Genomic DNA, 12,455 nt, shown 5'->3' on the forward strand with positions numbered 1-12,455 from the left:
TTTAAAAAAACTCCACCTATTTGTTCTACTGTTTATAAAATAAAGTATAAAACATGGTGGTCCATAGTAAAATCGTAGCACCTGGACAGTTAGGATAAGAAGACTTCCACAAGTTCAAGGTCAGTCTGCGATACAGTAAATTCTAAGCAATATGGGCTAAAGTGAGACTTTTGCTCAATTAAAAAATGAAATAAAATAAAGTAATGGCCAACTACATGGCTCAGTGGATAAAAACACTTGCTGCCATGGTGATCAACCTGAGTTCAAATCCCTGGGCCCTATGTAGTGGAAGGAGAGACTCAACTCCAGGTTGTCCTCTGACCTCCAATTATGTGTCATGTTCCATGTTCACACATACATACACATAAATGTCATTGAAAAGAAAAACTAAAAAAAGTTCTCAAAAAACTGCTAATTTAACATACATTGGTTTAGCTCAATAAACCTTGACTTTACTTGTTTAAAAATCCTTATACTAAATGAGTAATAAAAAAAAATCTTTAAAAATTTTTTTTATTACTATTGTGGGGCTAGAGACTGAAGTTAGATTAGAAGACAACTTTATGGAGTAATTTATTCCCTTCCCCTTTTACATGAGTTCCTAAATCAAACTGTCATGAGGTTAGCACAGCAAGCACCTTAACCCACTGAGCCATCTCAACGATCCCTAAAATTATTTCCTATTAATGGGGAATGCTAAGAGAACAATGCTCTTTTTTGGTCTCCTCATCCTTAAATACATTACTTCAAGAGAAGCAGCTCATATCTTATACTTACAATTTCCTGTAATATGAAGCATTGGCAACTTTGGCTGAAGAGTTGTATAAAACATCAGAAACCAAATATAATCTGGCAATCTGTAATACAAAGTGAAGCAAAATAAAAGTATTAGCCAGTAGCATATCTAAAAAATAAACCCTGACACTCATACTTTGAAGTGGTGGCAGAGGCTAAGTTTAGCAATAATTTGATAGTAACTACTAACTAATCGAGTTACATGAGATCCAACATCATTAGAATATTGACATTTGCAGGACACAATGTTACTTTAGTTACGTCACCCAGGTCTCAGACAGACAGAAAGTGTGACTATATAGACAAGATGTCCTCAGTCATGCTCTCTATGTCAAGAAAGGCTTCTTAGCATGTTTTTAAAAGTTTCCATTTAAAGTCAATTATTATCCCCCACTCTCTTAAATTTCTAATACCTTCTTGGGAAGAGGAGTCTTTAAGATGGACAACGACTCGGTAATGCAATCCACTATTTCTTCAGCAGCTTCAGCATTATTCAAACAGAAAACCATGGCATCTCCAATATCATTTTTCCTTGGAGTTAATCCTCGCAAGATTTCTTCTAATTTATCCCGCTGTCTGAATGTAAGTTTTCACTTATAAATATTTAAGCATAACATCCTAATTGTCCCAATAATTCTGCTCACATAGACTAGCTTCTCACAGCTGTTGCTCTAGTGTACCAGCTAACATGCTCACCTCACAAAAACTAGTTTGTTTAAAACCCACTCAGATAAACAGTCTTAAAAGACAAGTTTTGTTAGGTTCCCCAAATTGGTTACAATTTTTTAAAGAATTTATATAAAGAAGAATCCTTTTAAAAAAATTAACAAAATATTCTAGTGACTTTTTTAAAACTTAAAATAAGCAAATTTTAAATTATAGTCATTTGTTTTAAGTCTCCAAGAGTATTCCATTCTCACTATCCCCACTTAAAACAGAAAACCTCTAAGTTCTCCATATCCTTCCTTTGAAAGAAGTGTTACTTTAGCACTTTTATAAGGAATTAAAGTAGGATAAGCGTTTTTTGTAAGGAAAACATAAATATTTTAGGTCCTATAGGCCACATAGTCTCTGTAAGACAGTTCCTCTACTGCGGTAATTCCAAGGCACTCTTAAGTATATACAAAGAAATGAGCACCACTGTGTTTCAATAGAACTTTATTTATTGTCTTGGAAGACAAGATGGAACAACAGGTAAAGGAGCTTGCCTCCAAGCCTGATAACCGCAGTTTCATCCCTAGGGCCTGAGGTGAAAGGGAAAACAAAAAACAAACAAACAGAGTCCTACAAGTTGTCCCCTAACCTCCATATATATGCCATAGCATATGCCCAAAACACAAAATATAGTTAAGTCAATATAATCAGAACTTTATCCTTTATTTACAAAACCAGGAGATAGCGAGATTTAGATGGAGGACTGGGTCTACAGCTAATGTAATGAGCATAAACCTAAAGAGCAAATAGATTCAACAGCTGAGGGACTCCACTAACAGCCACTGTCACCAACAATGCAATGACTCAATAGGTATAAAGCCTCACACACTTTACAAATTTATAGTACTTAACGCTATATGCTAGTATTTTTTAATAATTCATTCTTACTTTATGCACATTGTTCTTCCTGCACATATGTCTGTGTGAGTATCAGATCCCCTAGAACTGGAATTATAGCCATATACTTTGGAGGAACAGCCAGTGCTCTTAAACATTTTTCTTGAGATATAAAGAACCTCTAAAAACTTATTAAATACATCTGCTTTTTTAAAAAGTGGATAGCTCACGATACCAGTTGAGGAAGCAGTAATTTTTGTAAGATTTAACTTTTATCTTATGTTTGTGTGGTTTACTTCCATGTATGAACAAACACATACAACATGCATATCTGGTGCCTGCAAAGGCCTAAGGAGGACATTAGATTCCTAGAACTGGATCAGATAGATGGTTGTGAGCCACCCTGTAGGTGCTGGTCCTCAGCAAGACCAGCAAGTGCTCTTATTAGGTGAGCCATCTTACCAGTAAACACTAATATTAAAGTTTCCTGCTGCCATCTCAGAACTACTACATTTACAAACTATGGAAAGGCTTTGCATAGCCAATGCCTGACCCACCTAGATACACAGTAGCTTTTCCTTTTATCTTGCACTCTGGCAAGAATTCTAACACCCTCTAAATAATTTGTGTAAGAACTGTAATTATTGCAATGCTAGAGAAAGAGCTCAACTGTGTTTAAGAGATGACCCCTAATATTTCATCAGGAAGAGGTCAAGGTCAACAGGGTAATTTTTTTTTTATTTACCACTAAGTTTATCCAATATTTCTAAAATCATAAAGTATAAATAAAACATTCCCAAATAAAAACACCATTTTATCTTACTGCTGAAATAGTTACAGCAAGACAATAATGAAAGCAACCATTAAAGCAACTTTCCTGAAAACGTAAGAGAAAAAAATCTTACTCTTCCTTGAGTGCTCCCTTTTTACTAGGCTCTTCTACGAACGCTTCTGTCTCTTGTTCCTCAGACATCCCATGAAGGTATGGATTCAAGGGTGGTGGCCTCCAAAAGGATCCATTTTTGAACATTCGAAAATCTTCTGTCCGCCATTTCGTTGGAGAATCTCCCTAATAATACCCAGAATGTTATTTGAACAGTCTAAACCTCACAATTAATGTCAACAGAGTAATTAATCCTACTTGCCTGCAGAATAGAATAAAGCTTCCACCTGTAGTAAACATGGGCTGGTGTCTGGTTTTCAAATAAGAACCTAAATAAAACAAACAAAAAAAATGAACACCATACTCTTCAGGAGAGAGCTATCTACTTTCCTATCTACAGAAAATCAGATACCTGTCAGCCTATTCAATTAAAAAAAAAAAAAAGAGCTATCAATTAAATAAAAGAAATGAAAAATACTATTTGCCTCCTTACTTCTAAAGACCAAAAGCAAAGATCTTTCGACAAGAGGATAGGAGAAAGGGTTCTTTCCCCGCCCTGGACTGTCTCACAAACTAATATGAACATGGAATCCGTGCTTCTCATTGAGTCATGGATTTTACAAGTTTTTTAAAACTTTGGGGCAGCGTCTCTCTATATAGCCATGGCTGTCCTGGAACTCAGTATGCACTCCAACAAGCTGCCTCAGACTCCAAGTCCTCCCAAGTCCTGGGACTAACACCATCCTCAGCATGACTGTTTTTTTAATAAGATACAAGATGATGTATTAAAATGTTGGTAAAAATTTTTTCTGAAAAACCTTTACACCATTAACATTTAATGTCTTAGATAAAGCAATTCAGATGATTTCCTATCAAAGTACTTTGCTTAATTCTAGCTTGCTTATGACTCTTCCACTGAAAAGCATAATGAAATACTATTTTCCTCCTAGTAAAATGCTAAGAGATGTTACACCATAACTAGGTAAGTGATGGAAAACCAACTCAAGCACATTCTAGTCTAACTACTAAGACTCACTTCATCCTGCAGAAATCCTTTGGTTTTTTTTTTTTTTTTTTTTTTTTTTTTGAAAAGAATTTTATTCTTGGCTATATATTACTTATTCATTCATAATAAAAGAAGCATACCTGAACATAGGATTGTTGATTTCTCTGTTCATAATCATAGCTTCAAACATTGGCCCTTCACGTACTACAAATTCTATCATTCGGTGTATCAGGGCGAGTAAATTCCTACAACAACAACACAGTTAAAGAAAATGGATTCAGACATATCCCTATATAATACTATTCTTGACTTAAATTACTATAATGGTGCAGTTAAAAAAAATCATTCTGCTAACAGATTTTAATATCAAAAAAGTAACCTGGAGCACACACTAAAGGCCTTGAGCATTAAGAGGGAACAGGGCAGTGAGGGCAGAGGAACGGGAAGGAAGGAAGGTGAAGGAGTGTGGGAAGCCACAAGACAGCCTGACAGTAATAGGTTTAATTTCTAAATGCCATTAACACTATTTTCAAAAAGCAAACATAGAACTATAAATCACAACTAACTGGATAGCTGCAAATCAGCCAACTTACAATTTGCACTTACAGCCATCTAAAAATGTACACACTATGTCTGTTTTAAGAGAAAATATTCCTAACACAGTCACTTTCATAATGATATTGAAATGGTAAAGCCATAACTTTAATTTACAAAACTGCAAAACTAACAAATTTGAGATCTGATTTAATAAAAGACCCATCTAAATTCCTGTGTTTCTAATACACACGTACAAGATGGAGTTTTTACTAAATCTGACCTTTAATGAGGCAACATCCCTTTGAAGCGCACTTCAAAATTAGTTTAGAATTCCTAACATGTTACCCTGCTTATATACTATCAACCAAGGAAAAATTATATTGTAAAGCCACTCGTGAATAAATTCCTATACTTTATAAAACACGGAATATGGTGAGGTGTCCACTTTCCGTAATGCTAATCTTCCAATGTTTAAGCCAAAAAGAGTAACTGCTTATTAGGTCACTTTACTGGCTGCATTCATAGAAAAACTTTTTAATATGAAAATCTTTAATAAAGATTCCAAATTAATTTCAGACTCTGACTAGTGTGTCGGCAGAAATGACGCAGCTTACATATTCATAAGCTGCTCTAGACTTGGCCCTCACCAGTCCCCAGGTAGTACAAAGTTGGCAAGTAACAACTGGGAAAAGCAAAAGGATATTGTCTCACAGTGTAAGACACACAGATACTGTATCTTAGGCATTCTCAGCTCAATTAAGTCCACGTAACTGCTAGAACATAAATATAGTTACAGAAGACAGATTTGGAGGTGGGGAGTGGAGGGGGCTCCATAATACTTTGTTTCAAAGCACCTGACAGTATAGTAATATTAATTATGAACTATATTTTCTACAGTTTTCAAACAAGCTAACTTAAATGGACACTAATATTTCTACATAGTAGAAAAACTTAATTCTAAAACACAAAAAAAATTACATGAAGATTTATAATTTTACAAAGGGAAAACATATATTTAGAACTATTAATTCAACTTCAAATTTGTTTTAAAAAAATCACTTAATTTTAACTTAAAATGTATTTTCCTTCACAAAGCATTAACTGCTGTGCAGATAAAGTACTGCTCCACAGTAAGAAGGAGGCTCTCAATACCCATGCAGTTTGTGGCTGTCTAGACAGGGGCCATGCAATTGTTACTCAGTTCTAAAATCCCCGTTGCTGTAAGGCAAATTAAAACTCAGGGAAGTTTTATGTGGAAATCATAAAACATGACCATTGACCAGGTGGACAAATGTTATAGACCCAGAGATTTTTATCAATATAGTCAAAAGCAACTTGATTCAGTAATTTAAAGAACATAAAAAATGATTAATTTTGTTTAAAAATAAACTGAGTCATACATAAAATTCCTGCACTTTGCTACAAAAATTCTTTCCCTGTAAACATTTTAACAGTGGAAAAATAACCCACTATAGTATTAAACAAGCTTGTAACTAATAAAAATCTATCTTTATTAAACTACAAGTTTAAAAAGTTTTAAAATGTTTTATGATTATTTAAAATAAAAATGTGACAATTAGTTGCTGCTGACTTGTAATCAAGAGGAAAGCATTGTTATATTCTTCCCCTAAGGATTATATAATTCTTATTTAAAAAATTACTTTTTCTATCAAAACAAAACAGTGTAGTACAAAAATGTTATATTATAAAGTACACTATTTTATTTTTAAACAGTAATAATCTTATTCTGGGTAACCACAACAAAAAAAAATGTTTCTCAGTTATAATAAAAACCACATTTATTGGAGTCAATCGTACCAATGTCTGGTCAAAAACTGTATACTTTCCCAATCCATCCCATGATGCTTTCCTGGTCCCCCGCTGCCGCAGACAGTTCATCTGGTGTTGCTCACCAAGGCCAATGTCAAAGAGAATTTGGAATTCTTTTGTGTTCATTTATTATTCAACCAGTGTTGTGTTTCTGTGTTTGGGAAAAGGCTGAGCTTGACTGAGCAAGGGCATACCTACATGATTGCTCTTCATTAGCAGTGTATTAAAAAGAAAAAAAAGGGAGAAAAAAGAAAACTAAAAGAAATCCAAATGCCTTTGTTATTATGACTAAAAGATCCTAATACATTAAATGTCCATGAAAACAACTGTAATTTCTTCTTAAAATCAATTAGAAAAAAAAAGTACAACTGCACTTCCACTAAGATCTAAAACCAAGATTGTATATTAAATGCAGATAATCCAGAAATCAAGAAAAATAAAGTGGGTCAAACTGTAATATTATCTAAAATTTAAAACTCATTTTATTTATATACCTATTTCCCCTTCACAATAGTTTCAAAGTACCAGACCAACGACTCCGTATTAATCTATTTAAACATTCTACTTTCTAAAGCTATTTAAAAACTCTCTAAAATGATAACAAAAACAAAAACAAAACAAAAAACCCAATAGGTGACATAAAATTGCAAAGTGTACTAAACTTAATTTTTACACATTCCCCAAAAGTACTGGGAAGGAGCCATTGCTCAGTCAAGATATTACCTTTTCCTCAACACCAGTTCTTTTCAATTCAGAAGGGGATATTGTCTATATTTAGATCAGTAATAATAAAGAAAAACATGTACCTTTCTGTTGGGATAACCACTTTGACTATGGCTTGCGACAGAGTCTGTATATGAAGTCACATCAGATAATAAACATAGAATATGTGAGTATTGTTAACAAGTAACAAGCAAAAATATACATATGCATTGAAAACACTACACATCTAATCACAAGTTCTGCAGGCAATCACTGCATTTGAAGTAATTATACACTAAGCAATTACATAAATGCAAATGGATGTGTTCACAGTGAACAATTAATGTTCACCAAATGCAAAAGCATCAGAACATTCCTGCTAGAATGCACATCAATGCACTGATATAGGTACTACACTGAGAATTATCAGATAAAGATTTAATTTGTGAAGAAATTAACTGTTTGCCTCTGACCACACCGTTTGTTACTTTGTTCCCAAGCCTTTAAAACCAGCCCTGGCATTTCAAGTGTAATTAACTCATAATAGAACCAACAAATTCTTATAACTTGAAATTAAGTTGGTTTTATGTTTAATAAAGAAAAATACTCACCCTTTGTTTTTACTAGATTAGTTAACTATTTTTGAAACATCATATATGCGATTATATAATCTAATAACTCAAGACCTTGAAAGCTAAGTTAATTTGCTGTCATCCAAACAACTTAACTATTTAGGTGGGCTTTCTTAATTGAAAAGTCACTTAACCAAATAAAAGCTATCACGTTCTCAAAACAAAGTAAACCCAAACACTGAATACCACACTGGGGGGAGTAGGGAGTGAGGGTGCGCTTACCGAGTGGTCAAAATGGAATGGTAGCCACAAATAAAAATATTAAATATGACCTAATATTTCAATAAGATTTTCATGGGCTAAGGCAGGGAACATATTTACTTTTATTTATGAGTTGCCAGAGTTAACACACATTATTTTTATAAAATTGTTGAAAAGAAACACTACCACAGATACAGTATTTACATATTAGATACAGCCCTATGTACATTTTTAAAATTACCTTCTCAAAATCCTCCTTGTTTTTAGGTGGTGGTAACATGGGAGCATTGGGATTTTTTAATCTCTCTCTAGGCTGCGCATTAAAAGGCAGTCCGGATGGAGGTGGGGGAAGGGTGTGTTCCATCATAGAAGGCGGAATGTATATTGGATGTGGAGGAATAGGTACAGCTTTACCCCAACCTAACTTCATTTCAAAAGACATAATCATTTTTCCTACAAAAGTAAAAGGAAAGGAAAAAGGTTACTTTGACAAGTTCTAGAGATGAAGTATTTCTGAGTTAAATTTCCTCCGTATGTTTTCCAATGTGATCTAATTCTTAGTAGAGTTATTAATTTTCTACATCAAAGAAATACCTGGATCCTACAAATGGACAATAAGGACTTTACCATTTAAATTTTTTAGAGCTCTTTCAGCATCTCTTCTATTCATAAAAGCCACAAAGCCACAATTTCTTTCTCGTGCTCTTTCTTCATCGGTCCTAGGCCACATAATTTTTACACTAGCTAATGGTCCAAATCTTCCAAATTCTTGGCACAGCATTTCTTCATTCATCTATTAAAAGATCAGAATGTTTGGTTATGCAACAAAAAGAAAGAAAGGGGCTAAGAATTCTATGCAGCCCAGAGAGCAAAATCATTTTAAAGAGTAGAAAACAACCTATTAATGCTATAGTATCACTGTCAAATACTAGAAACGCTACATGGGCAAAACCCTGCCCTACCAGGGCATTTAAAGTACTTTCATATTAGAAGTCTTCTATTTTATCTAAATAAAACTGCTAGGGTGTAGCCTCTTAAGAGCTACAGGAACCAGCTTTCTTCCTGTTTGGAGATCTTGGGATCTAAACACCTATGCAATCATAGCACAGGGAAGATGGGAAACACAAGGAGCCCAAGCTCAGGCTTAAACAGGGAAACAGTAAAAACATGGAAAAAAGGAAAGAGGACCTCCATAAGAAAGCAAGCTACATATCAGGAAGAGATGCCTCAAAAGTGCACAAACCAGTTACTAAAACGAAGACACATCTTTATGAATGTACAGGAAACAATTTGGATCTAACTAATAAGTTCCAAGTTTTCAAAACAATTATTAAATATTATCTAATTCCATCAGATTTGTCGAGTTCAGAATCTTAATTTTATCTAATTATTTAAAAAAATGGCATAAGCCAACATTTATTTTATTTTCCTTATATTACCTGTGGATTAATGTTTCCAAGGTATAAATTTGTAGTACTGGGATCTCCTACATCATGTGATCCAGGTGCATAATCATCAAGAACTAGAACAAGGAGAAAAACACAAGTTACACCCTGCAAAATACAAAGTTGAGACAATTTCTAATACTTAAAAAAAGCAAAGAATCGGTATTACCACCAGACGATCTATTTCTTCTTGAAGGCACATCCACTTAAAGAAGAGAAAGAAAACAACACTTAGTTTCTGGGACAGTAAGTCATAAATATGTGCATTAAGATAAACATCACTTACTAGAACGTCGCTGACCATCAGAATCTGACTGGGGAGGCTCAAACCGACTTAACCTGCCTTTTGTTTTATGTCTCTCGTCACGTTCTTCCTGAATTCTGTTGAAAATATTTATAGTTAACTAAGAGTAAGCCACAAGTTACTTATACTTAGTAACAGCTTCTGGAAGTATCATCTTCAAATAACATAATTTATTTGCATTAGCAACAATTTTAAGCAAGATTAGTGAGCTTCTCAGTCAAGACAAGAATAATGACTTTTAGGGTAAAAAGGAAATTCAACATAAGATTACTACTTACGTTTTTTGCTTTTAACAGACTTGACACCTCACTTTTACCCCAGTGAATAAACAGGATTCCAGACAGAAAATAAGTCAACTGAATTAAATCTATACATTACAAGCAGCAATAGACACTGAATAAATGAGAATTGATTTTCAAGCACATCCTATCTATTGCGGCTACAGAAAGCTCACTTGTAAGCCAGCTGATAACTTGTATACGTACCAACAGCTATAATCAGTCCAATATGCCTATGAGAGATTTCTTCCTATAAAACTTACTGTTTTAGTTCTTCTTTGAAAAGTTCCAAATTGCTTTTTTTCTTTTCCTTCTCCCCTTTCTTCAGAGGCTATGAAGAATATAATAAGTTATAGTTGAAATAAAAAAGATTAAGCAAAATTATGATTTCTTTTTGCAGTGATAAAAATTTCTGGAAACACAAAATGGCAATTTTTGAATAACCGTGAATATACTAAAAGAGCCCACCTAATCAGATACACTTTGATGAGTAACTTTTAAGGTACATGAATTACAAAGCAATAAAACTGTTATATTTTGTTTTCAGAGGTATCCTGACAGTCACACAAGAAAAAACCACCTGACTATTTAATATAATCATTTACTTAACCAAATGTGGCTCCAAGTGACCTGATCCCACATTTATCAACCTATCATCTCCTGTAAAATTCCTAATCCCAATGAATAAAAAACCCTTTAATGAGAACTTAGAAAATGAAAACACCAACTCTGACAGTAATTCCCAAGAGGTCCTAAAACCATCCCGAGAAACATATACTACATGTTGCTAATAAATTTAGGATCATAATTGAGAATTGTTTAAAAAACAGTATTGCCCTACATTTACAACCCAACATTTGACTTGCAACATAAGACGAACACAATTAACAAATGTTCAGACTGTCATTGCCATGTCCTAACCTTTAATCCATCACCATTTATCTACATGAATTACTGAGTCAGACAACATCAAAACCCAATCCTGCCTTCAAGACTTATAAACTGTAAGAAATTTCATATAGTGGATGCACTCAGACTACCAATAACAATGCTAGATTCTAAAATAAATGCTCTATTATTTAATGATGACTTACGGGCTTTTTCGTCTCTATCACAAGAAGAGATGGTGGCCTTTCATTGGATGACTGATTTGGAGGATTTTTTTGATCTGCAAACCTTGAAGATGGCTTATAGATTTTACCTCTTTTTTCATCTGTTTCATGTTCATCTGAAATTTAAAATACTAGGTTGTAAAACTAACTTCACATAATTTTGTTTGTTTTACTTAAGAAATTGAACATGTTTTTAGTATTAAGATTTGAATATAAAATTAAATTTGTATATTACCACTCAACCTAAAAAAATAAAATCACAATTTGACCACTTTATAGCAAAACTATAAAACACTAAAAATTTTGTAACATAATTAGCCTTTTTTAACTTGAAAGGTACTAGATTATTATTACTGTTGCTGTTCTTGTTATTATTATCTACTTCGTACAGTCCCACTAATCAAATTCAGACTTCATTATTCCATTACTTGGTCATTTATATTGTTAATTAACCTAACCACTAGAGAGCACTAGTAGAAAAGTGAGATTCAAAGTCAAATGCCCAAAGTCAGGTCTGGGCACTTACCTTTAGCTGCATTGACAACCCCGCCTCGGACAAACGTTTTCACTTTATTACCATCACTTCCTTCAAAAGCAGCAAGAAATTCCTCATAAATTTCAGCAGCTGCCTTTTCATCCTCCTAAATACATAACGAAGTATTAGTTACACAAGAATTACTGCTTGAGTATGGCTTGACTGTTTTAAAAAAGACAGGATTTCACCGTAGAGGCCAGGCAGACTTGAACTCAATATGTAGACCAGACTGTTCTTGACCAGAGCTCTGCCTGCCAAATGCTGGTTTAAAGACAAATGCCACCACACAGAGAAGAAGCTCAACAGTCAAAGAGCACTGGTTCTTCTCTCAAGAACCCAGAACCCAGCACCTACATGGCAGCACAAAACCATCTATAATTCTAGTCCTAAGGCATCAACTCCCTCTTCTGACCTCTATGAATACCAGCACATACACATACAAGGAGGCAAAACACCCATATACATAAAAAAGAAAAAAAATAGAATACACAAACCTCTCCCTTCTCAAATCTAGTATCTAATACTTGGTGGACATTATATATATATTACCAATAATTATATGTTAAGTAATTTTTTTAAAAAAGCTTTGTTCATTTACTAGAAACTAGATGCAGAAAAGAACTTACAACATGCAGATAAACAAG

The 12,455-nt window shown here is 33.8% G+C and overlaps 1 protein-coding gene across 6 annotated transcripts in view; it reads right to left on the reverse strand.

The window, feature by feature from the left end:
• The window catches only part of U2SURP (U2 snRNP associated SURP domain containing), a gene marked incomplete at its 5' end in the record, with an annotated part of 44,828 nt that overhangs the window by 18,964 nt on the left and 13,409 nt on the right, over positions 1–12,455 (reverse strand). For 2 of the 6 annotated variants that reach the window (XM_080934267.1, XM_080934264.1), the window contains 14 exons: positions 778–857; positions 1,209–1,371; positions 3,252–3,415; positions 3,492–3,558; positions 4,376–4,480; positions 7,409–7,452; positions 8,379–8,590; positions 8,765–8,930; positions 9,577–9,659; positions 9,755–9,787; positions 9,869–9,963; positions 10,428–10,495; positions 11,259–11,392; positions 11,803–11,917. In XM_080934267.1, coding sequence (XP_080790393.1) covers positions 778–857; positions 1,209–1,371; positions 3,252–3,415; positions 3,492–3,558; positions 4,376–4,480; positions 7,409–7,452; positions 8,379–8,590; positions 8,765–8,930; positions 9,577–9,659; positions 9,755–9,787; positions 9,869–9,963; positions 10,428–10,495; positions 11,259–11,392; positions 11,803–11,917 — 1,529 coding nt within the window. Of the gene's footprint in view, positions 1–777; positions 858–1,208; positions 1,372–3,251; positions 3,416–3,487; positions 3,559–4,375; positions 4,481–7,408; positions 7,453–8,378; positions 8,591–8,764; positions 8,931–9,576; positions 9,660–9,751; positions 9,788–9,868; positions 9,964–10,427; positions 10,496–11,258; positions 11,393–11,802; positions 11,918–12,455 lie in introns of those variants that run through there. The other 4 variants (XM_080934266.1, XM_080934263.1, XM_080934265.1 and 1 more) reach the window with 3 other exon arrangements.

Source organism: Micromys minutus (genome assembly GCF_963924665.1).
Source record: "Micromys minutus genome assembly, chromosome: 21".
Classification (NCBI taxonomy): domain Eukaryota; kingdom Metazoa; phylum Chordata; class Mammalia; order Rodentia; family Muridae; genus Micromys; species Micromys minutus.